This window comes from Canis lupus, chromosome 3 (genome assembly GCF_011100685.1).
Source record: "Canis lupus familiaris isolate Mischka breed German Shepherd chromosome 3, alternate assembly UU_Cfam_GSD_1.0, whole genome shotgun sequence".
NCBI classification, from domain to species: Eukaryota; Metazoa; Chordata; class Mammalia; order Carnivora; family Canidae; genus Canis; species Canis lupus.
The window spans coordinates 9,802,818-9,824,987 of NC_049224.1; the positions used below are offsets into that span (position 1 = coordinate 9,802,818).

Here is a 22,170-nt window from a genome sequence, read left to right on the forward strand (position 1 = left end):
TCTGTTTGATAAATGGCATTTATTTTGTTTCTTTTCTCCAAAAATTCCTAAAAATGGGTAGCTAATTTTTCTTTGAATTATTTAAATTGTTACAAGCCAAATATCGGAACACTTTCGGATTTAAAGCAACATTTATTGACAACAGTGTTTGAACTGCACAGATTAAAATAAGTTTCTAAAGCCTCTCTATCCGTTATTTTCAAATAGGATGCTCTGTGATCTGAGTTTAGTTTTCAAAACATGATTTTTATTAATATCGATTAATTTACATCCTAGGTATATCTTCCCTATTCCAAAATTCACAAATTTCTTTCCTCCATAAAATCCTCACTGAAGTCACATCACATACTTGAACACTGTCCCAAGACTTACATTTTTCTGTTGTTTTCTTCTGGATGTGCTAATGTCTCCAGTTACACTCCTTTGCCTATTCTGCTTTTTAGATGTTAGGTACTTGAGGGTAAGAAGACAACCTCGCTGATTTTCTGCATGTGACATCGCATATGGTGCCCTGGGTCAAAAAATGTTGAGTGACTGTATATCTCTGACACTATTTTAAGATATTAAGGTCAATAATTTTGCCTTTGGCATTTTTCTACTATTATAACTGCTTGTTTGTATTACATATAAAAGTTACTTTGGTATTTTTGTCTATGATTGATCACAGTTGAATTGCTACCCAGGAAATCTCTCCAGAAAATGGAAAGTGTTTATTTATAAGGTGTTCTTGAACTCACACATAATGTGACTTTGGAGTCCCCTACAAATAATAAAGTGCTATATTATTTCCTGATAGGTATTTTTTTCTCACTTCAGAAATAAAGTAATTCACTAAGACCTTCGTATTGCCAGACTATTCCCAGTCATTGACATTCCCCGATAGAAATAATTATTTTTTTGACTGAGTTTGAACTTGCCTCGGCCACTTTAAAAATTTATAAATATATGCATTTTTAAAAACTAACCAAATTCATCAACTGACATTTGTAATCACACACAGATCACATTCACAAAATTTTCCAATAATAATCATTTTGTGTTAGAACATCTGCTTTCTCAAAGCAGAGAGAGCTTTCAGCTGTATCATGGTCTCTTCAAACCCTTCAAATTGTAGTGTAAACTCCTTGCACAGAATCAGTATCTATGGTTTCTTCATGATGTTAACAATGCATGTACTATGGGTTTTGTTCATTAGCTACCTTTGTGTTGTGAGAAATTCTTAAATAATAATTTCTGAAAACTCCTTAAGAATCCTCTTTACTGAAAATAGGCTTTCTTAAAACATTTTTGATAACAAAAGATGTATAGTGCATTTCATATTGCTCAAAACAGCGCGTGGCCTTCAATCCAACTAGAAGAATAAAAAAAATGAAAGATCAATCCCAGTTCAAAGGAGGGAAAAAAAAAGAAGGAAAAAAAAAAGAGGAATGATAAGTTTTGGATATTTGTAGGAAGGCTTCAAAGTCCAGTATTTCTTGATCAACAGTAGCCTAGGTGTATTTGATGTCCCCTAGAAAGCTCATAAATTATTTTTAAAAAGACAAAGGGAAGAATATTGTGTAAAAATCACAGGCAAATATGTAAATACAGCAGTGATCAGAATCTAGTAGAATCTTCTACCTTACATTTAGATGGTGGACAGGGTAAATATTTTCCCAAATATGAAACCAAGAGTAAAAACAAAAATTAAAAAAAATATTAACTTTATTCTGTTAGTAATTGGACAACTTTGAACATTAAAGAAAATCTACACTCTTCCTCTTTTAGCAGTTTCCACATAAGATAATGAGTATGACAAGAAGTACTGGAAACCCCCTTCCTTGCCAGGGGTGATGAATAACTTGTGAGTTTGCATGCTTTTCAGGTGAACAGTTTGGCAACAATGATTGATCTGAATATTCTGGAGTATTTTATTGCCTTTGAAAATGAATAGTATAAAATACTTACCAGCATTAAATTTATTCTACCTATTTAACAAAATATTAAACTGAATAAGTAGTGAATTTTTTATGTTTATATGTTGTTTTATGTTGTTTTCCTGTGGGTTGAGGCAATATTTTTAATTAGCTTTTGTAAAATGGGATTTGGACAATTGAAATTAAATAAGTCAGATTAAGGCAAGCAGGGTATTTGGATTTTTAATTGAAATACCAGAGATTTTGAAAAACCTACGGGCAAGGTTTAAAATTCTCTCTTTCTAGGAGAATTACTTAATCTCTGCCCCATTACTGTGTCTTTTGCAGTCATATTTAACACTTTCTGAGAAAATTCTATTCTGTATATTCTTATAAGTGTTCACTAATTCATTTTGAATATGAGATTCCATGGTAATATCTGCCATGATCAGATGTGGAATCATCTACCATGATTCCATGGTAATACCACTTTCTAGGTCCCCTCACTATTTACATATGACCTCAAAAATAAGGAAGACAATAAAGGATAAGGAAAAATAAAACAAATATGTTAAATTATCTAAGTGCTTGAGAAATATATTAGTTTCTTCAGCAATCTTCTGAATGTTATTCATAAGGATATTTTTCCAATTTAATTTACTTTGATTCCATATCAAGTATACACAAATTACAATTTTAATTTACTTTGATTCCACATTAGTATATACCTTTTGGTAGGGTGTGTTGTATGTTTCTCTAAATTCTTCTCTTCTCTATGTTTTTTTCTTTTCCAGTTACTGGCTGACAAACAAAGTTCCCATCAAGAGACCCAGCACAGGTCTCCTCATGTATACACTTGCCACAAGATTCTGTGATGAAATTCACCTGTATGGATTCTGGCCATTCCCTAAGGATCTGAATGGAAAAGCTGTCAAATATCATTACTACGATGACTTAAAATATAGGTACTTTTCCAATGCCAGTCCTCACAGAATGCCATTAGAATTCAAAACATTGAATGTGCTACACAATAGAGGAGCTCTGAAACTAACAACAGGAAAGTGTGTAAAGCAATAAAGCACATTTGAAAACATACAAACTGAATACGCACTTCTTTTCTGAAGATGCTTCCTAAGATTTGAAAATAGGATCCAAAACAAGACTGAGTTTCAGCATCCACCAAGTATCTGCAAGGTGATAAAGGATATTTATGAGAAATCCGCTACCAGCTGATGAAATACCTGCAAAGTGCTCTAAAAAACACATATTTTGACTTCAAGGGTCCTAGTAAGTGCCACTTCCACTAAGAATACAGTTTGAATGTATAATCAGTAGTGTTTACAAGATCCAACCATACACTTGTCATTAGTTAATGAGGCAAATATGTTCATCACTGTTGGGCTGCCACGGCAACACCAAGCACATTAGGAGAGTAACCCAGGAACACAACTCAGCCCTGGGGATTAAACCATCCTTGTCAGCAGAAATCGAGATGGAAATAGTTTGAGCAGTGAAATCCATAAGATGAAACAACTCAAGTAAATGCCTTCAGTCAGGACTCTGAGTCTGATCATGAATTTTGTGTTTTGTTTTTTGTTTTTGTTTTTGTCTTCTGGAATCTCTTTCGGTTTGGGTATTGGGTGCTTAGAAATCCTTTCTGAGATAAATATGAATGAGATAACCTTCAAGGAATCATTTTTTAAAGTTCTTGTATTTTTAAAAAGCAGTCACATGATGACTTTGTGAAAGAGTTTTATTTTGCACAACTCCAAACCTCCAGATTTTTTTCCAGTGGTGTAGAAGGTACCAGCTAAACTGTACCACTCAGTAATTTTGAGCCATTCTAAAGCAAAGAGTTCTATGTCATCTGAGATGGTAACATTAGCAGGAAAAAAGAAAGTCCTTTTGGTACCAAAGATTGTACTGATGTTTCTACACAACGAACCATTCTCCTTTCATGAAAATAATATATTAATATATTATGCTACTAGTATGGAAGTTGTCTTTAGAGATATTAAATTTTTCAAACTCAAACCTTATTTTTATTTGGAGGAAGACTTCCATAGCTTTTACATTTCATAATAATTTTGTGGAAGCATTTTGCCCTTTAGATAAATGTTAGACTGATAGGGCTGAAATGAGACTTCCAGTTCTTTGATACTCCCCCTATTATTCAAATGGAAAGATTGGCATTCTCTTTATGTCATTGTTAAATTTTCTTAGTGCAGAAATAACATGATCAATCGAACGTTGCTTCCATAATAGATGATTAATTTTAAGAGGTTTAATAATGAAACTGTGTGTCAGTATTTTGCACTTCCAGTGAATTAAATTAACCAGTATTTTTTTCTGTGGTTAAATTTATTCACATTATCACATTAATGTGTTTTCAAAGAAGCACATGAAATTATTAAGAAAATGATTCAAAAAGTTTTAACATGTGATAGACTTGACCAATAGGCCAGTTTTCTGTTAACTTAAGCTACACTGGTAGATAATCCTAATGGTAAATTGTTTAGAAAGCAGAAGTACTGTGTTCCCACTTCTATTCTTGGTCTGAAACACTTAGATGACTTCTTGTTTCTTAGGGGAGGCAGTCTGAGGAAAGGAAAAAAATAGCGTGGGGAATATGTATGTTTTGTTTCTTAGGGAAGACAGTCTGAAAAAAATAATAAATAGCATGGAGATTATATATATCTATGTTAACATAGAAAAGGATGTTCACAGTAGGACAGTTCTTAATATATTAATAATATGTAGTATTATTTTTTAAAATATAAGAGAACCTTAGGTTTCCGAATACTATTTTTTAGAATTCATGTGTCTCTAAGAAAACGAAAAGAATGCATAATGGAGATGCATAGCTAAAAATGGACAGAACATGATGCACTTTTATCATTAACCTCTGATCTATTGGAAATCTTAAAATAATTAGGCACATATTCTGAATGTAAATTTGAAAAGTCTGATTTACTTAAATCCAAAGTAGGTGATTTATAGAATCTTAATTTTTACTATATTTACTATTTGTGGGTAAGTTGTTTGAGCAGCCTTTAATCTGAATTCAATAAGAAATCTGAAGTCACATGTAAATTCTGATAGGTAAAATCCATCTCAGAACTCATTCAAAGTATGTCTTTAAAAGTAGCAGCAAGGAACCTTGCCATTTTTACTGCATCATCAACAAATGTGTTTAAATAATTTCAAGGCCACAGCAAAAGCATCCCAGCCACTCACTGTTTTGTGCATTAATGTTTATCTCATAGATGCATTGAGTAGTGCCTTTTTAGCTTCGCATTGCTTTGTTAACCCTATACTTTGTGTTCTCTAAATAAATTGCCCAGTTCTGAAAATGTTCAGCATATAAAAAGGGCTTCAGTATCGACTGAGACTACTTTTGTTCATCTCAGGGAACTTTCAATACTCAAGAATGAATTCAATTAAAGGCATTTCGCATTCAAAGATAACAAATTGTACAAGACCATTTCACTCCCTATTGTATACCTTTCCATCCACACCCCCCCCCCACCTTCACAAGCTACTGTGGCCTTCTTACAGGGATGAGGCAAGGAGATCCCTGAAGGCTAAATAGCAAGGATAAGAAGAAAAATTCCATTTAACCCAGAAGGGGCCAAGAGGGATCATGATAAAATCAAATTATAAATACATACTTGAAACATCTTTTTTTTTTTTCTTTTGAGACTATCATATGTTCCCAGCTTTAATTTTTTTGTTTCTTTTTCACGATTTACCCCCGTACCTGGCAATGCTCAGGCAGCTGATTGTGAAATATTCTTGTCCTTTAGAGAACGTGGTTGTTACTGTGCTGTTGACATGAATAGGCCATGGAAACATTTTCATCATTATTACCCGGCCTGTTCTATATTTAATATTAAGTTGCTGGAATTAAAAAAAAAAGAATCAGTAACAGATTTTCTGGGCAAATCAAGTGATTCAGCCCACAGGACTGATGAAATTACTGTGGAAGTTTTTCTGTCTGAAAGAAGGTGCTGGGCATTCAAATGTCTTTATGTATTGTATATCATATGAAATGTATATCAATTGCTAATGGGAATTTCTACATATATGCTTACATAAGCAATTTATTTAAATAATGCTATGGGTAGTGTACATACCAACTAGTTATTAAGCTTCTACGCAGGAAAAGGGTGAACAAAGTAATTTATTTCTAATTGAGCCAGTTAGTCATAATGCTCACGATGTGGTATTTGGTTCATAAGAGTTGTTTTCATGTGCTTATTGTTGGGAGTATCTATAATTGTGGAAGAAGTATAGGGAGAGTTATGTATAGTTAGTTGTTACCTCTACAAGTCTGAAAGTTTCCCCATTAGACCTTATCAATATACCAATGTTTTAAAAACTGAGTGAGAGAGGATTATTGTTCATATTTGATTAAAGAAAATCCAAATAAAGCCCACCTAGAAATAGAAATTTTATTATATATGTGCTATAGATATATCTATATAGTACAAATAGACACGTGTGATGCATATATACAATGTTATATATGTGTGTCTGTGTTACACACACAGAGTCTGTAATATACACACACTAGATTTGTGTCATGCTAACATCTTCAGAGGCTGTACTGTTAAGCGTTCTGGAGATAAGAACACTTTAGAATAAAGAAGTTCTTTTGAGACTTCAGTTACTAACCTGCTTTAAGAGGGATCTACTTTATAACTGAATTCTATTGTTCATACCTAAAAGAGTTTCAATAAGGGTCTAGTATGGCCAAATCTTAAAAAAAAAATTTTAAAAAAAGGAAAAAAAAAAAGAAAAAAAGAAAAAAAAAAGAAAAAAAAAAAGAAAGAAAAATTAAAAATTAAAAATTAAAAAAAGTTTTCAAGCTGGAAATGTATTTGAATGACAGTTTTCAGATTGTGGCTCCCAGGCCCTGTGTCTCCCACTTAAGTAGCACCTTTTAATAAATACTGTTTCTTTGTGTAGGCAAAAGCACAAGTGTTTCCAATGTATATAGCAGGAAAAAGAAAAAAAAGAGTTTACAGAGATAGCACTGCTGCACAGGATAATTGCTACTGAGTATTTCTTATATCATTTGTGGAACTGAAAGAGGAGATTTATTCCGTCAAGTTCATTCTGTTCAACACTGTTTCCTATTGTTTATGTACAGCAACTGGGTGTTATTGTTTTATCATTTGTAAAATTGTAAAATAAATTAAATCTCCCTTTTTTTTTTCCAAGTTTTCTCTGATCTCTTATATCCAAGCCCTCGGTTCCACTTTGTCTATCACTATAAGACGACAGTTTTTAAGAGGCTCTAGTGAGTGCTTTGGTCTTCCCTGCCCCCTCAGCCCCGTCAATGGCAATTTGACAAACCACTTATTGTCAAAACATACGTACAGGAACATGAATAATATCCAAAGCGCCGTGAACATCGGGAAATCCTTAACAATTTTTGGTGTGGTACATTGTTTGTGGTTGAGGGAGTGGAGTGCCACACCATTTACATTTGTATCCAATTTATATTCCCACGTTCAGCTGTCAGTGGGTCAATCAAGTGTGGAGGCTGGAGAGGCCAAGGGCTCCTTACACGCAGTGCATTCTTGTGGCCGCCCTTGACTTAGGATTTCAACTGCTGTTATAGCCCTTACTACTGTTGGCGGTTCACGTTCCAGGAGATGATTCTGAAAACCCGCACATTTAAATCTTTTTCTATGGCTTTCTCTGCCAAATCTACGTTTTCAGACTCTGCACTATTTTCTCTAGAAACTAGTAAGTCTGTTTTCATGAGGTCGCTTTTAGCATTCTGCAATTTTAAAGTATTTGCTAGAGACCCAAGAGTGAACCATTAATAATGTTTAATGAATATAGATCTTATTTGTATTTACATAATTACCTTTTTTTTTAAAAGATTTTATTTATTTATTCATGAGAGACACAGAGAGAGAGGCAGAGACACAGGCAGAGGGAGAAGCAGGCTCCCTAGGGGATCCCGATGTGAGACTCGATCCCAGGACAGCAGGATCACGATCTGAGCCAAAGGCAGAGGCTCAACTGCTGAGCCACCCAGGTATCCCTACTAATTACCTTTCATTTCCAAGGATCCATATACAATGAGTAATCCCTGTTGATTCTTGGAATAAAACCAGAGCTCAGCATAAACCTATGAAATGGAAATGGTACTATCTCAGTTTTACAGATGAACTTGAGAGGTTATGTGACTTGCTGAGGGTCACATAGCTCAGAAGTGAAAGAACCAGGATTTGAATCGAACTGGTCTGACTTCAGCGTCTACCTTCTCACCCATCACATTTTGATGCCGCCTCTTTTTAAATGGCAAGAAGTTCTCTAGGAAACTAAGTTTGCAAACAAATTATTATTTAATGAGCACAATGCTAAGTGAAACAAGTCATTCAGAGGAAAACAAATACCATATGATTTCACTCTTATGTGGAGTTTAAGAAACAAAACAGATGAACATATGGGAAGGGGGGAAAGGAGAGAGGGAAACAAACCATAAGAGACTCAGCGGTAGAGAACAAATTGAGGGTTGCTGGAGGGAGGTTGGTGGGGGATGAGCTACATAGGTGATGGGTATGAAGAAGGGCACTTGTCATGAGCACTGGAGAGTATATGTAAGTGATGGATCACTAAAATCTATTCCTGAAACCAATATTACACCAAATTTTAACTCGCTATAATTTAAATAAAAACTGAAAACAGAAAAAATCGCACATATTAAAAATATAAGTAAGTATATAGGAGGGGTATATAATTCAGACTTTCAGACTGTCCAATAAGCTATCCTTGTCTTCAAATAGAGCAATCTTCTTCAATGACAAGAAGATCTGTGCCCTCCAGGTCAGTGGCTCTTTCCTAGTCGTGCTGCATGAACGCTGCCAATTCTTGCTCCAAACTCTTTCTACATTATTTTTTAATGCAAACTCTATGACTCTTATATTAGAGTCTAACTTTATGTATCACAAAATCTATTACATTACAGTTCTTTAAAACTCTAACTGAGAGGTGCTTGGGTGGCTCACTTGGTTAACCATCTGCCTTCAGGTCAGGTCATGATCCCGCGGTCCTGGGATGGAGCTCCACATTGGGCTCCCTGCTCATCAGGGTCTGCTTCTCCCTCTGCTGCTCCCTGCTTGTGCTCTCTCTTTCTCTGTCAAATTAATTAATTAATTAATTAATTAATTAATTGATTTTAAAAATCAATCTAAAAAAAGAAAATTAAAACTCTAATTATAATATTCCTATACAACCATTTGATTGAATTTGGGTGTTTTATTTAGCAACTGTTTAAATACCTTGAGGTTGAAGGTATGCAGATGACAGAGTTCATGCATTTTATGTATTTTAAAAATATATTTTACTAATTTCCTTCTCTTTATGAGGGTCGTAATAACCTAATCTCCAAATTATGGGGGCAGCTTAATGATTTCCCCTTAAATGAGTTTTCATCATGCACAAGCCCACAAAATAAAAAACAAATATTGGATATAAGAATAAAATTAATGTTTGATACATTCTTAAGAGACATATCTCAGTCACTGAGTTGCTTAATTTCCAGAAACTCAAAAACAAATTATGTGAAATAATTAAATGCCAATATAAACCTCCCTCTCTCTATCTCTCTTTTTAAAATTTTTTTCTTTCCAGATTGCTGATTTCTGACTCAATCACCAAAGTAGAATTTCTCACATAAACACAAGAGAATACTAATCCAGGACACGTTCCACAAAAAATATGCTCATTGAGTAAGCATTCTATATATCTCTCCTTTGGAGATTCAGAAAATACACAACATATTAAAAGATCTGAGATACAATAAAGAAAAAAATTCTATTTAAGAAGACATAGGTAATTTTGTATGTAATTTCCGTTAAATGTGAACTTATGTTCTACACAACATACTTTGAATAATACTTCAGAATACAACAAGCAATGCAGAGAAAAGAACATGCAAGGCTTCAGGTAGAAAGGCTGATAATTTACTCAGTAGATTGTTTTCCCCATAAACCAAAATATTATCTTAGTAATACTTTCAAATATGAAAAAATAATTTTAAGCTGATATATTTATTTCTTCTCTAAACACCCTATATTAATTTTTACATTAACAATCATCCTTTCTTTTTCTAAAATACTAATCAGACCATGGCTGCATGTTTAAGACCAGTCCCAAACATAACTTTATTGCTCATTCTGGGCAATGCAAACAAATTAGCTTCAAGGCATTAATAGCTCTCTCCGGGCGGTCTGTCCAGAACAGCTTCCTTACCTCTAGCCTCCCAACACCTCACAGATGGGCTGTCTATGAGCACATCTGCCAATGCTGCCAAAGTGTAAACACACTCAGCTAGCAGCAGATGTTTTCCAGGAAAGATCACTACACTGGAGTTGTTCTGCTGCGGATTCTATGTTAGTTGATCTCCATGATTGGGTGGAAGGTCATTGTGTTCAAATAGATCATTTGTCTTTCAGATATCGAACAATAACAGGGGAGATGCAACCTCAACTGTTTGGTATTTACCATGTGCATATATGCAGAAATCTTTCTGAAGGCTCTGCTAATAATAAGTCAAATTTTAAAAACATTCAGATAGTATACTGGTGTCATATAACCAGTAGAGGGGAAATAGCAATTTTAAGGACAATAGAACTGAAGGATTATTGTTAAGCACCATGACTGACGCTCTGGAAAAATATAATAAATAGCTACTGCTAATTAATAGGCAATTGAAAAAAATAGAGAAAGGGACTCCCTGGGAGTTCACACAGATACATTCTTCCTCAGAGGAGGGAAAGAGAAAAAGCGGAGGAGCAGATCCAAAACTTCATCATTTCAATAGCCCAGCTCCCAAGAAGGTAAAACCCTCAACCAAGGAAACTTGTTTTATCAAAATTGGGGCCATGTTTAGGAAAAAAAAAAAAAAATCAGTAAGCTTGTTTTATCACAATCAGGCCATGTTTGGGAAAAAAATCCTGGATGTATCATAGATTGACACCTCCCCAAATATTGAATTTGTAGCTTTTAAAATGTTCAATAGTAACAGAAGGCTAATGACTATTGACTTGGACAACGTGGTTCAAGACCGTCCGTCTTTAATAGTTTGTGGGGGAATTTCCACAGTCAATAATCAGGTTGTGTCTATGGAAGAAGGAGCTCAGGGCTACAAAAAGGTCTGGTTTAGCCCTGACTCTATCACTTATTTGCTCTTAAGTCTCTAATTTTCAAATGATCTGTTAACTGGAGAGAGAAAAAATACCCTCAGGTCTGACTCTAAGATGTGATAATTGATAGGAAATACATGGTGAGGATTTGTAATATACTATACACTGATGGTACTATTAGAATATTACAATATTGTAAAACTAAACCTGTTTTCTTAAAACAAATAAATTATACAATCCTTAACATATATTCATAACCAAGTAGAATACAGAACCCTCGATTTTTCATGATAATTTTACCACAAGTTTAAATCATATGTAGTATATTATGTGTGTTTTAGACTTAATAAAAGTAAAATCATACTTTATGTATCATTTTACCACTGGAGTTTTCCCTTGGTATATGTATGGCCTGTACTGATGTTGACGCATATACTACTCTGATTCATTTTCACGACTACTTAGTTTTCTGCTGTGTGATTGTAAACTTTTAAATCCTGTCTGTTGGAATATTCTGATGAAAGAATAATTTTCAGACAACATCCTGCCTCCAGCTTTCTAGATGCAAAGTGGAAGCTTCTCCACAGGTGTCAAGATGTACTCTATGTGCACACCTGTATGTCTCAAGTCAAAAAATTCTGTTAATTACAGGTTGATCCTCCAGGTAAACATTTTCTTTACAATAAACATTTAATTCCACTTCACTTCAAAGGAAACAGGGAGAAGATGCACTCAGCATGACCAGGACCCTGACTGTACTGAATGATAGCTATTATAGATTTCAGGGCAGTTTTCTATCACTCTTGGCTTATCAACCCTTCAGGAACTTGTTACTTTCTTTAATCGTATTTTTTGACACTTAAATTTTATGAACCAAACGTTATGTTCCAGTCATACTCAATTTTTTTTTTCAGCCCCATCCTTTTTCATCCTTTTCTTCTGGCCTACTCCTTTTAGCTAGAACACCCTTCCTGATACCCGATACATACTAGCTGGCTAGTGTCTATTGATCATTTGGGTCCTAGTTCAAACATCAATTCAGATTTCCCATATTAAAGCACTGTTTAAACTTTATTATTATCACCTACTTAATTTTCTCTCTACTTTGCAAAACTGTTGACAGCCTGGGGACAGAGATTGTATTGTATCAGGTCTGTTAGGACTAGGGTGCCTCTCATAGTACCCAACACATAGTAGGTCTATGATACCTTTGGTTGGATGAGTTATTTAACTATTTTAATTAGATGATTCTAAGGCACACATATTTTAATATTCTAACAAGTCTAAAGTCAGAGTGCTGGTTAGCATTCAGTGTGTTTATAGATTAATTGGAAGATTTGTTTTGTTTTGCTTTAATTTGACCTAAAAAATCTTACAGTTGAGGAGGTATTTGATTCCATGAAAAGATATTTAATGACGAAAATTCTTGGGAGTTTGAAATTATCTTCTCAATGCAGTGTTTGACATTTAATAAATGATAAGCGTACTAATGATGTGCAAATGACTTCATTATTAGCCATCAACTAGTGTTGACCAGATCCTTTCTGACTCATTTGTATTCTAAGGAGAAGCTGTTTAACTATTTCCTTCATGCTGCATTAGCTTGGTCTTATTCCACAAATTGCTATAACCCCACATTTTCATCAGTAGGATCACAAAACATCTTGTTGCTAAGCATAACATATTAATATTACCAGGTTGTCCACAAAGAAAATCTTTACAGCTTGAGAAAGAAACACAAGTCAGCTCTAGCCAGGCAGGAAATACATTCTTTAGAGAACTCAACCTTAAAAATGTAAAGTGTGCTTCCATATATAATCCAAAATAGAAGAACTACTATGTAGTAAAATAAACGTAAGAAAGTAGAGTAAGACTCTAGGATGGGTTTATACATTTTAAAAAGCAATTATCAAATTCTTTAAAAAAAAATTGTGTCCCCCTCAGGCTATCCTATTGAGTAATGTAGCACTGGCCAAAATCCTCAAGCCACAAACACCTGTCCTTCTGTCTGAAAGGACAGGAGACATTCCATTATGTATTTAAATCCAAACCCCTTTATTTGCAATTATGAGTAAAAAAGATACTAGAAACCACCTGCAAGTGCCACAGAATGCCTATCTTTTCAACTGAAGGGGAGGTGTTGACTCCTTTTGAGGCACAACCCCACTCCTCCATATTGACCTTGTAGCTGTGTCAGGACACAGGTAACCCCTGACAATGCCTTGTTCTAAAATTCAGACTTGGGGGGCCCGGTGGGCAGGAAGTGCTGATTTTCCTGTTGTGGGCTACTGCAGACAAGAAAGTGCTCCCTCCCCCTGGTCTCCAGACTTTCCTGAACACTCAGACACCATATGTTGAGCTCTAACTCTGACTCCGAGAAGAGAGTCTGGACTCATGGACACTGGATTCCACTTTCTGCTTTACTCTGCTTTTGTGACCAGGACACCTCACTGAGGAGCCTGTCTTGGGATTTTCAGGATGATCATCAGTATGAAAAATAAATCTTGGCCTTCTGGGTCCAGTTGAGACCTTATCTATGCTGTTTTAATTCCAGTGCCCTATATCAAATATTCATACTCCTAGCAGTGTGACAATATGGAGAGTATTGTGACCAAAAAAATGATAAAATCCTTATTTCTGACTCAGGAAGAAAGTGGAAGTTCATTTTTTTGAACTCCTGTTCCAAAAGATTAACATTCAGGTGAATTTTGATGCTAAAATAAAATTTACATACCCAAAGAGTGGAAATTCCCATCCCTTCCCATCTCATTCTGACAACAACGACAACGTAAAGCTGGTCTTAAGAGTGGCCATACATGGTCTGCAATACTAAACCACTCACATACTACTATTTCCCTCCTTTAAGCCACTCCAGCCACAGTGACTTCCTTACTATTCTTCTGACATATCATTTACGTTTCTGCCTCCAGCCTTTGTCCTACTGAACTCTCTCCTTAGTGTTTCCTTTGTCCCCAGGTACCTCCATGGCTCACTTCCTCTTCATCTTCTGTTCTCGTCTCAAATGTCACATTCTCAGTGGGCCTTTCTAAATTACGTTATATTAAATTTATATCTATCTCCCTTTCCTGCTTTATTTTACCCCCCCCCCAACACTCATCACTATCTGATATCTATATGTTACTTACTTTTTAGATAGTAATCTACTTCCCTTTACTAGAATATCAGCTTTGGGAAGGCAGAAAGTCTTGCTTCTATTATTCACTTCTCTATTCTCAGCATTTAAAACTGTCTGGCACATAGCAGATGCTCAAAAAATAGTTTTTGAGGGGAAGAGATATTTTTAAATATTTGAAGATTTAGGGTTACCATGATATTCAGGTCCATAATTTTGATTGTTGAAACAGAGATCAAAGAGGGAATATATCCTATGACTAGTTCAACAAACCCATTATTTGTGACTAAAATTCATAACTTTATACATAGGAATTCAGTGTAACATTAGATATTAATCTTTAGAAAGCATCTAAAGCTTCACATTTTAAAATGTTGAGCTCATCCTTCACATTTTCCTAAATTCTTCATACCATAATAATAAATTAATCCAAGTTATCGTTCAGTCACTTGCTCACTCTTAATACAGGGTTGTAAGGGGCCTCCTCTCTGTCAAACATTTTCAACAACCTCATGATACCACTAGTAAATCTGGTCACCTTATCAAACAAAACAACAAACAATAGATAGAGACTTTCTCAGTTACAAAACTTCCCTATGCAAATAAGACAAAATAAAGTTTGCTTACCTTAGCACTACCTATTTTTTCTTCATTCATAATGTCAGATATACACTTCTAAGTGTACCTAAGACATAGGAGTCTTCTGACTTTTTAAAATAGGCCTTTTACTAAAGGGAAGAACATAGGTATGCTTCTCAGATTGGGGAATAGTGTGCATTTCACATCAGCTTATAGATGTATGAAAACCTGTGCCCACACTATGGTTTCGGTTGTTTCTTTTCTAATTTTATTTTTTTATTCTGGATTTTAAATTTCACTAGAGAGGATCTTCATACATTTTCAACTAATATCAGATTCCAGTTAAGAACATAATTTCTAAGGCCCAGTTGAATTGAAGTTAGTGAGTGTCTTAGGGAAAGCTAAAGAGGAAGAAATGAAAGCTTTTTTGTTTCATTTTGTCCCCCCAGGAAATCTCCTTTCTTGACACAATGGTTAGTTTCAGGGAGGTTCCAGTAGGTTTTGAGGGAGGCTCTGCCCATTTCAGGGGAGTGAAGAGTTTAATTTTAAACAGGACACCTGGTGGGCTCAGCCCTGTTGAGCATCTGACTCTTGGTTTTAGCTCAAGTCATGATCTCAGGATCCTAGGATCTAGCCCTGTGTCAGGCTCCACACTCAGCAGGGAGATAAAATCTCCCTCTGCCCCTCAGCCTGTGCGAGCTCTCTCAAATAAAAAAATAAATAAATAAATAAATTTTTAAAAAGTAAAAAAAAAAAAAAAGAAACAAGGAAAATAAACTTAATCAAGAAATAAACTTAATCAAGTGTTTAGCCATCCCTGACTGGCTGCCAGGCAGTTCCGTGACTCATTAAAAAAAAAAAAAAAAAAAAAAAAAAAAAAGAAAAGGCAGAGGTAGGGTAGGAGTACATTTTACTACAAGAGATGAGTTTCACACAAGCACATCTACATAGAAGATGTATTTGTTTCATCAACTTACAAAATTCCTTGAAATGTTAAGTAGCATACAATTTCATTGAGACTTTTATTCAGGAGTAATAGATTTAAAAGTACTTAACCAAATCAGTTCTTCAAACTTGCTTTGCCATTTGCACATGGAATCCATTCATAGTAAGGTGATTGTACAGTAATTACATAAAATGTAAAACCTTCCATTTAGATAGATAGATATATGGAATTTTAATTACTAGCAGCTAGATTGAGATGCTGCTCCAGTTCAGGGAGTTAAGAAATCAGTGGGATGCTATTTATGTTCTCCAGAACATATGATACAATCATGTTTTTCTATTATCTATTGCTCTTAGAAGGCAATTAGTTCCAGGAGCTATGCAGTTTATGGAAAAAAATTGAAAGGCCCCCACCTATTCCTAATTAAGATTAAGAGAATTCTTTGTCATGTTGAGTGTATTTAGGCATAAAATTACAATCATTTTGACATTAAATTCTCATTACTGTATTTCCCCAGAGTGATTATTTTTACAGATATTTGTTGAAATGCTGACTGATAACAATCTTCCTCTAAATGCTATTCTTTTGCCTACTTTTTTCTTATTATCTCTGCTTTCGTTTCTCCTACTACCAACATGCACCCTCTTCTCTGTTATGAACCTTGAATTTCATGCAAAAAGGAAGTGAAAACAAAAAGAAGTGCAAAATTATCTCCCCACTGATTTATTTAAGACAAAAACCTAACACTAAAAAAAAAAAAAAAAAAAGAAAAAAGAAAAAAGTTGGTAAAATCATTCTCATGCTCAACAGGTTTCTGAGACCCCCATCTGGGGAAAGGGGTAGTCAGGAGCTTGCGGGGGCAGCAGGCCCAGGCCCTGCATTGCCAGGTGGGGCAGCGGCTCTGCAGCTGCTCTGTGAGGCGTCCCCCGAGCCTGTGTGGGGATGTGTGGCAAGGACCCAGTGGGTTGGCCCAGCCGAGCCTCCCACGAGCAGTTCAGGTGCACAGTGAAGGCTCTAAGTGCTGCCCAAGGCCTCCAGAGCAGCCAGGCCAGCGTCCTCACAATGTCCTCAGAACTCGCTCCTTTCTGCTGGCTACAATCACTCTTGAACTTTTCTGCCCTTTGCTCTCCAAAAAAGCTGACATGCACAACCCTGGACAAGGGAGCCTGAAAGGAGGCATGCCAGCTCCATTGTCTCTTTTAAAAGTCCCTTGTGAAGGAAGTCAGTCCACAGTATCATTGTAGCTCCCTCTAGGACTGTACTGCAAGGTCAGCCCTGCAAACGAGTCTTGCTCTGGAGACAGGAGAAAAAGATAAGAATATTTGACTTCCAACCTCCCGGCGATTTTCATTAAAAGATAAATCTACCTCAATCTATTTTGAGCCTGGGTTTTTATAACACAATAATAAAAGGGGCAGTGTGAAAAAGACTTTATTTCATCCGCCACATTTTTCCTACCGCTCGTTCTCAGTCTATAAATGCATTTAGCAAGTCTAAAGGCAATTGGAAGTGTGTAGCATGTGGTAGCTTTGCAGCCAAGTGAAATATTGCTCAATCGAGTTAGAAAATTCGAGATCAGACTCTCCCAGAGAGCTTCTTTCTTCATTTTTGAGAAGACAGCAAAAGTCAACTTATTCTCCATCTGAGTCTCTTCATGTGAAGTGACAACGTGATCAAGAGCAGCATTGTGTAGAAACACAATAAGCAGCAGAATGTCACCTACCATTTCACAGCATACTTCAGTGTCCCTGAGAAGCTGAGAGATCCTGAGTAGATGATTCAGAAGGAGAACCCACCCTCAGGAGGCAGTGTCTCTGAGCACGCTGTTCAGTGATGCTTTAGGGATAGATGGGATCTTGAAGGAGGTCTTTCTACCGCACTGAGTCAGGTCAAAAAGGATATAATCACATGGGAAGGGTGTGATTCTGATGAGATAATCGATGGCCACGTAGATAAAAGAATAAAATAATATTATGGAAAACTATACACCCCCAGATTGGATAATCTGGAAGAAATAGATATATTCTTATAAACATAAACTACCAAAACTGAAACAATGAAAAAATAGAAAATTTGAACAGACTGATAACCAACAAAGAAACCAAATCAGGCTGGATAGCTTCACGGGCAAATTCTACCAAACATTTAAAGAAGAATTAAATCTATTATTCTCAAATTATCTCAAAAAATGAAAAGGAAGGAAAACTTCCAAATGCATTCTATAAGGCTGGCATCACCCTGATACCAAAACCAGATGACACCACTAAAAAAGATAACGGTAGGCCAATATCCCTGATGAACACGGTTGTAAAAAAAAATCAATAAAATACTAGGAAACTGAATCCAACAATACATTAAAAGAATCATTCACCATGATCAAGTAGGATTTTTTCCTGGGTTACCATGTTTGTTCAACATTTCCAAATCAATTAATAAACATTAATAAAAGAACCGTCTGATCATTTTAATAGAAGCAGAAAAATTGTTTCACAAAGTACAACATCCATTTATGATAAAACAAACCATCAACAAAGTAACTCAACAAAGTGAGTTATGGAGTGAACATAACTCAATATATTAAAGGCCATATGGGGAAAAATCACAACTAATATCACCCTCAAAGGAGAAAAAAACTGAAATTTTTTGCTCTGTGGTCAGGAAAAAGATGGCAATGTCTTCTCTTAGCACTGCCACAAACACAGTACTGAAGTCCCAGTTCTATCAATCAGAAAACACAAAGAAATACAAAGCATTCAAATTAGCAAAGAAGAACTCAAACTTTCACCGTTTGCAAATGGCATGCTGTTCTAGATAGAAAACTCTAAAGACTCCACCAAAAAACTGCTAGAACCGATAAATGAATTCAGTAAAGTCACAGGATTCTAAATCAAGACAGAAATCTGTTGCATTTCTGTATGCCACTAGTGAAGCAGCAGTAGGAGAAATTAAGGAGTCAGTCCATTTATAATTGCACGAAAGCCAATAAGGTACCTAGGAATAAACCTAACCAAAGAGGTGAAAGAGCTGTCCTCTGAACTACAAAACACTGAAGAAATAAACTGAAGATGACACAAGGAAATGGAAAGACATTGGAAGAACAAATATTGTTAATATGCTTGTACTACCCAAAGCAATCTACACATTTAATGCAATCCCTATCAAAATACCAACAGCATTTTTCACAGAATTAGAACAAGCCATCTTTAAATTCATATGGAAACAACAAAAGACTTCAAATAGCCAAAGGGACCTTGAAAAAGAAAAAGCAAGTGAAGTTGAAGGCATCACAATTCCAGACTTCAAGTTATATTACGGAGCTTTACTGATCAAACAGTAGGGTATTGGCACAAAAATGGACACATAGATCAACAGAACAGAACAGAGAACCCAGAAATGGACCCACAACTATGCGGTCAGCTACTCTCTGACAAAGTAGGAAAGAATATCCAATGGGAAAAAGACAGTCTCTTCAACAAATGGTGTTGGGAAAACTGGAGGGCAACATGGAAAAGATGAAACTGGACCATTTTCTTACAACACACACAAAAATAAATTCAAAATGGATTAAAGACCTAAATGTGAGACCTGAAACCATAATAATCCTAGACATGAACACAGCAGTAACCTCTTCGACATTGGCTGTAACAACTTCTTTCTAGATATGTCTCCTGAGGCAAAAATAAACTATTAGAGAACACCCTTGAGATGAGAGGATGTTATTAATTTTTTTCCCCCAAATCTTAATCAACTTCAGACTTGCTGAATATCAGCCACATGCAGGATGCATTGGGCAAGGCACCGGATGCGGGCAAACTACAGTCCTCAGCCCTCCTCCCTCCATTGCTCTCCCCTCTGAATACCTCTCAAATACAGAGATTTCCTTCCAATTCCTTTGGCATGTAATAGTCTGTGATGCTACAATACTTTGTCCTTTGTGCTGGTTTCCCTGCTGCTACTACTCCATTCGCACACAGAAGGTGATTCAAAGACAAAGCCAATTGTATCCTCCATTGTTTGTAATGCCATCAACTTTCTGACAAATTCCAAACTCCTTAGGCTCCTTTGCAAAGCCCCCCATTATCTAATCCCAATAACTCTCCTAGCTCCCTCAGAAATCCATGAGTCCATCTCTCAGAGTTATTCCTAAACAGAGTCAAATGCTCTTTCTCATACTATTTATTCTCTTTCTACATGTCAACCCCCAGCTCTTTAATTTGATATACTCTTGTTTGTCACCTAAAACTCAGTTTAAAAACAAAAATAAAAACAAAAACTTAGTTTAAATGTCACTCTCACTTTCCATCTCCTATAATACATTATAAACTTGTAGGGTTTTTTTTTTTTTTTTCTAATGATAGACAATTAACACACAAAACCCCCCTTTTTTTCCTGTGAAAACCATACCCGAATAAAACTTTTAAATCAGCCCTAAATTATTTTTAAGATAATAGAAAGAACATAATTTCTTCCATTTACTCAAAGCTTACTTTGTGCAATGCACACTGCCAGGTAATTCACAGGAACAACTTTATTTAGCCATTAGTTGTCTTTAGTGTATCATCTTGTTTTACTGATGAAGAGTCTTAGGTTACATTAGGGGCGAGTGAAGCTGGAACTCACAGACAGGAAATCTGACTTCTGAGGTTACACTAGCTCACAAGTTAGCTGGGTTTACTCAGATAGGCCTTATTACGAAATAGCCCAAAGGAAAGGACGTAGCTGGGGCCGCAAGAGCCAGACGTCACTTAGACAAAGTGTTGGAGGAAGTTGAGAGTCAGCAAAAAATTGTAGATAATGATGAAGAGAGGACCCTGCTAACTTGGTCACAAGGAGCTCAGATACTGTCCTGATCCTTGAGGTGGCCCTGGCTTCCCATTCCAAACTTTAGAAGTCCTGGGGCTAAGACAGGCTGAACTGGTACAGATTCCTTTTGCCATGAGAGTTAAGCAATTTCTTAGCAGGACTGTGCACATCTGAGGGACACTGCTTACGTGGCTAGAGCCAGATTCCTCACAGACACCAGTGAGACCATTCACCCTAACCTCCATCCTCACACTCCCTTTCAATCAGGAAACGGCCTTCTTTGAGCCGCCTCTGCCCTACAACAACAAAATAAAGTGTGAAAGAAACATAAAGTCATTAATAACACCTGGCCAGGCCAGAATTACTGATGACGCTAGGCAAACATATTTTGTTTTTTGTTTTTTGGAAGTTTTTTGGCAAACATATTTTTGAAATGCACTGCCCAAATTAGATATATTAATGATGCATATATAAGGCCCAGACATGTAGCTCACTGGGCAGGTTGTCCACTAATGGCAGACTCATAGCATAAGCCTACCACTGCTTTGGACATACTTTTTTTTTTTTTTTTTTTTTTCATAGTATCTGCTCTTGAGGCATGGATTGTTTGGTCATCACGGATGTGCTGAACTTCCTAGACAGACTCACAGTTCCTCAACTACTTGGGTCTAATATAGACCACCTACATGAGCCTGGAACCTAGACTGACACCATCTGCTCTGTACCAGCTGTCCATGGCCAATAAGTTTAGAAGGAGGAGCTTAGGTGATTTAGAATATCTAGGAGGCAATAGCATACCTTCATATTTTCCCCAAGTGAAACAGTTGTGGCTTTTGATTTATGTATTTATTTTTCAGTTGTGGCTTTTATTGAACATTTGAGCCATTGACTCTACTACCTTCTAGGACTCTCAGGAAAGCTATGCCTGTTATCACACAAATATAAACATTCATTTACGTAATCACTTCTGAACTCAGTCAGTGAATTTCTACACTGTTAAACACATCATTTATTTTGAATTTTATCTAATGTTTAAAGGGTGTATAAAAAGTTGGCTGCACTTCTGGGTCTTTTACAAGGATATTCTTTTGAAAGAAGGCAGTGATGGAGGTTATCATCAATTTATTAGGAATTTGTAAAATCTGCAGATATTTCTCAAAATACACACTGATTGTTTTCTGAAGGATCCAAAATATTTCTAAAAATCAGTATTTATTTGTTTCTGGATTCAACATGAGAATATCAGAAAAACAATTTTTTTTGCTATTACAGTGTATACATGAAAATATAAATCCATATGATGTTAATAAAAGTGTTCACAATTCTCTGAATTACATCAAGATTAGTATTTCCATTTCTAGCTGAATATTCTAAGGCTAAAGGGACATCAAGTGACGTGTCATATTTGTTCCAGTAGATCAGAGACCAACGGGTCTATCATTTTACATGAATAGCAGTTAGAATGTTTTCCAGTTTGCCTAAAAGAAGATTTTCATTTTCAGAGAGCATTTTTTCCAGAATTTATTTTTAAATAAATTATAGCAAAGAAAACCTGTGATTTGTTAAGTATAACCAAATTTTAAAAATTGATTCCAAATTTATTAAAAGCTTTCTTCTCTCCCTTAAATCAATGCTGACATAGGATTC

At 35.7% G+C, this 22,170-nt stretch overlaps 1 protein-coding gene and 1 long non-coding RNA gene across 5 annotated transcripts in view; one reads left to right on the forward strand and one right to left on the reverse strand.

Annotated features, from left to right (window-relative positions):
* LOC111095118 overlaps window positions 1-5,799 on the reverse strand; it is a 36,546-nt gene extending 30,747 nt beyond the window's left edge. For 3 of the 4 annotated variants that reach the window (XR_005356614.1, XR_005356612.1, XR_005356611.1), the window contains exons 1-3: window positions 5,656-5,799; window positions 3,007-3,082; window positions 373-511 (exon numbers count right to left, since the gene is read on the reverse strand). This is a non-coding gene — a long non-coding RNA (uncharacterized LOC111095118). Of the gene's footprint in view, window positions 1-372; window positions 512-2,623; window positions 3,083-5,655 lie in introns of all 4 variants that reach the window. The other variant, XR_005356613.1, reaches the window with a different exon arrangement.
* ST8SIA4 (ST8 alpha-N-acetyl-neuraminide alpha-2,8-sialyltransferase 4) overlaps window positions 1-7,120 on the forward strand; it is a 93,068-nt gene extending 85,948 nt beyond the window's left edge. Inside the window, exon 5 of the mRNA XM_038532244.1 lies at window positions 2,690-7,120. Within this exon, the coding sequence (XP_038388172.1) occupies window positions 2,690-2,972 (283 nt within the window). The 3' untranslated portion in view covers window positions 2,973-7,120. The remainder of the gene's footprint in view (window positions 1-2,689) is intronic.
* The last annotated feature ends 15,050 nt before the right edge of the window (window positions 7,121-22,170 follow it).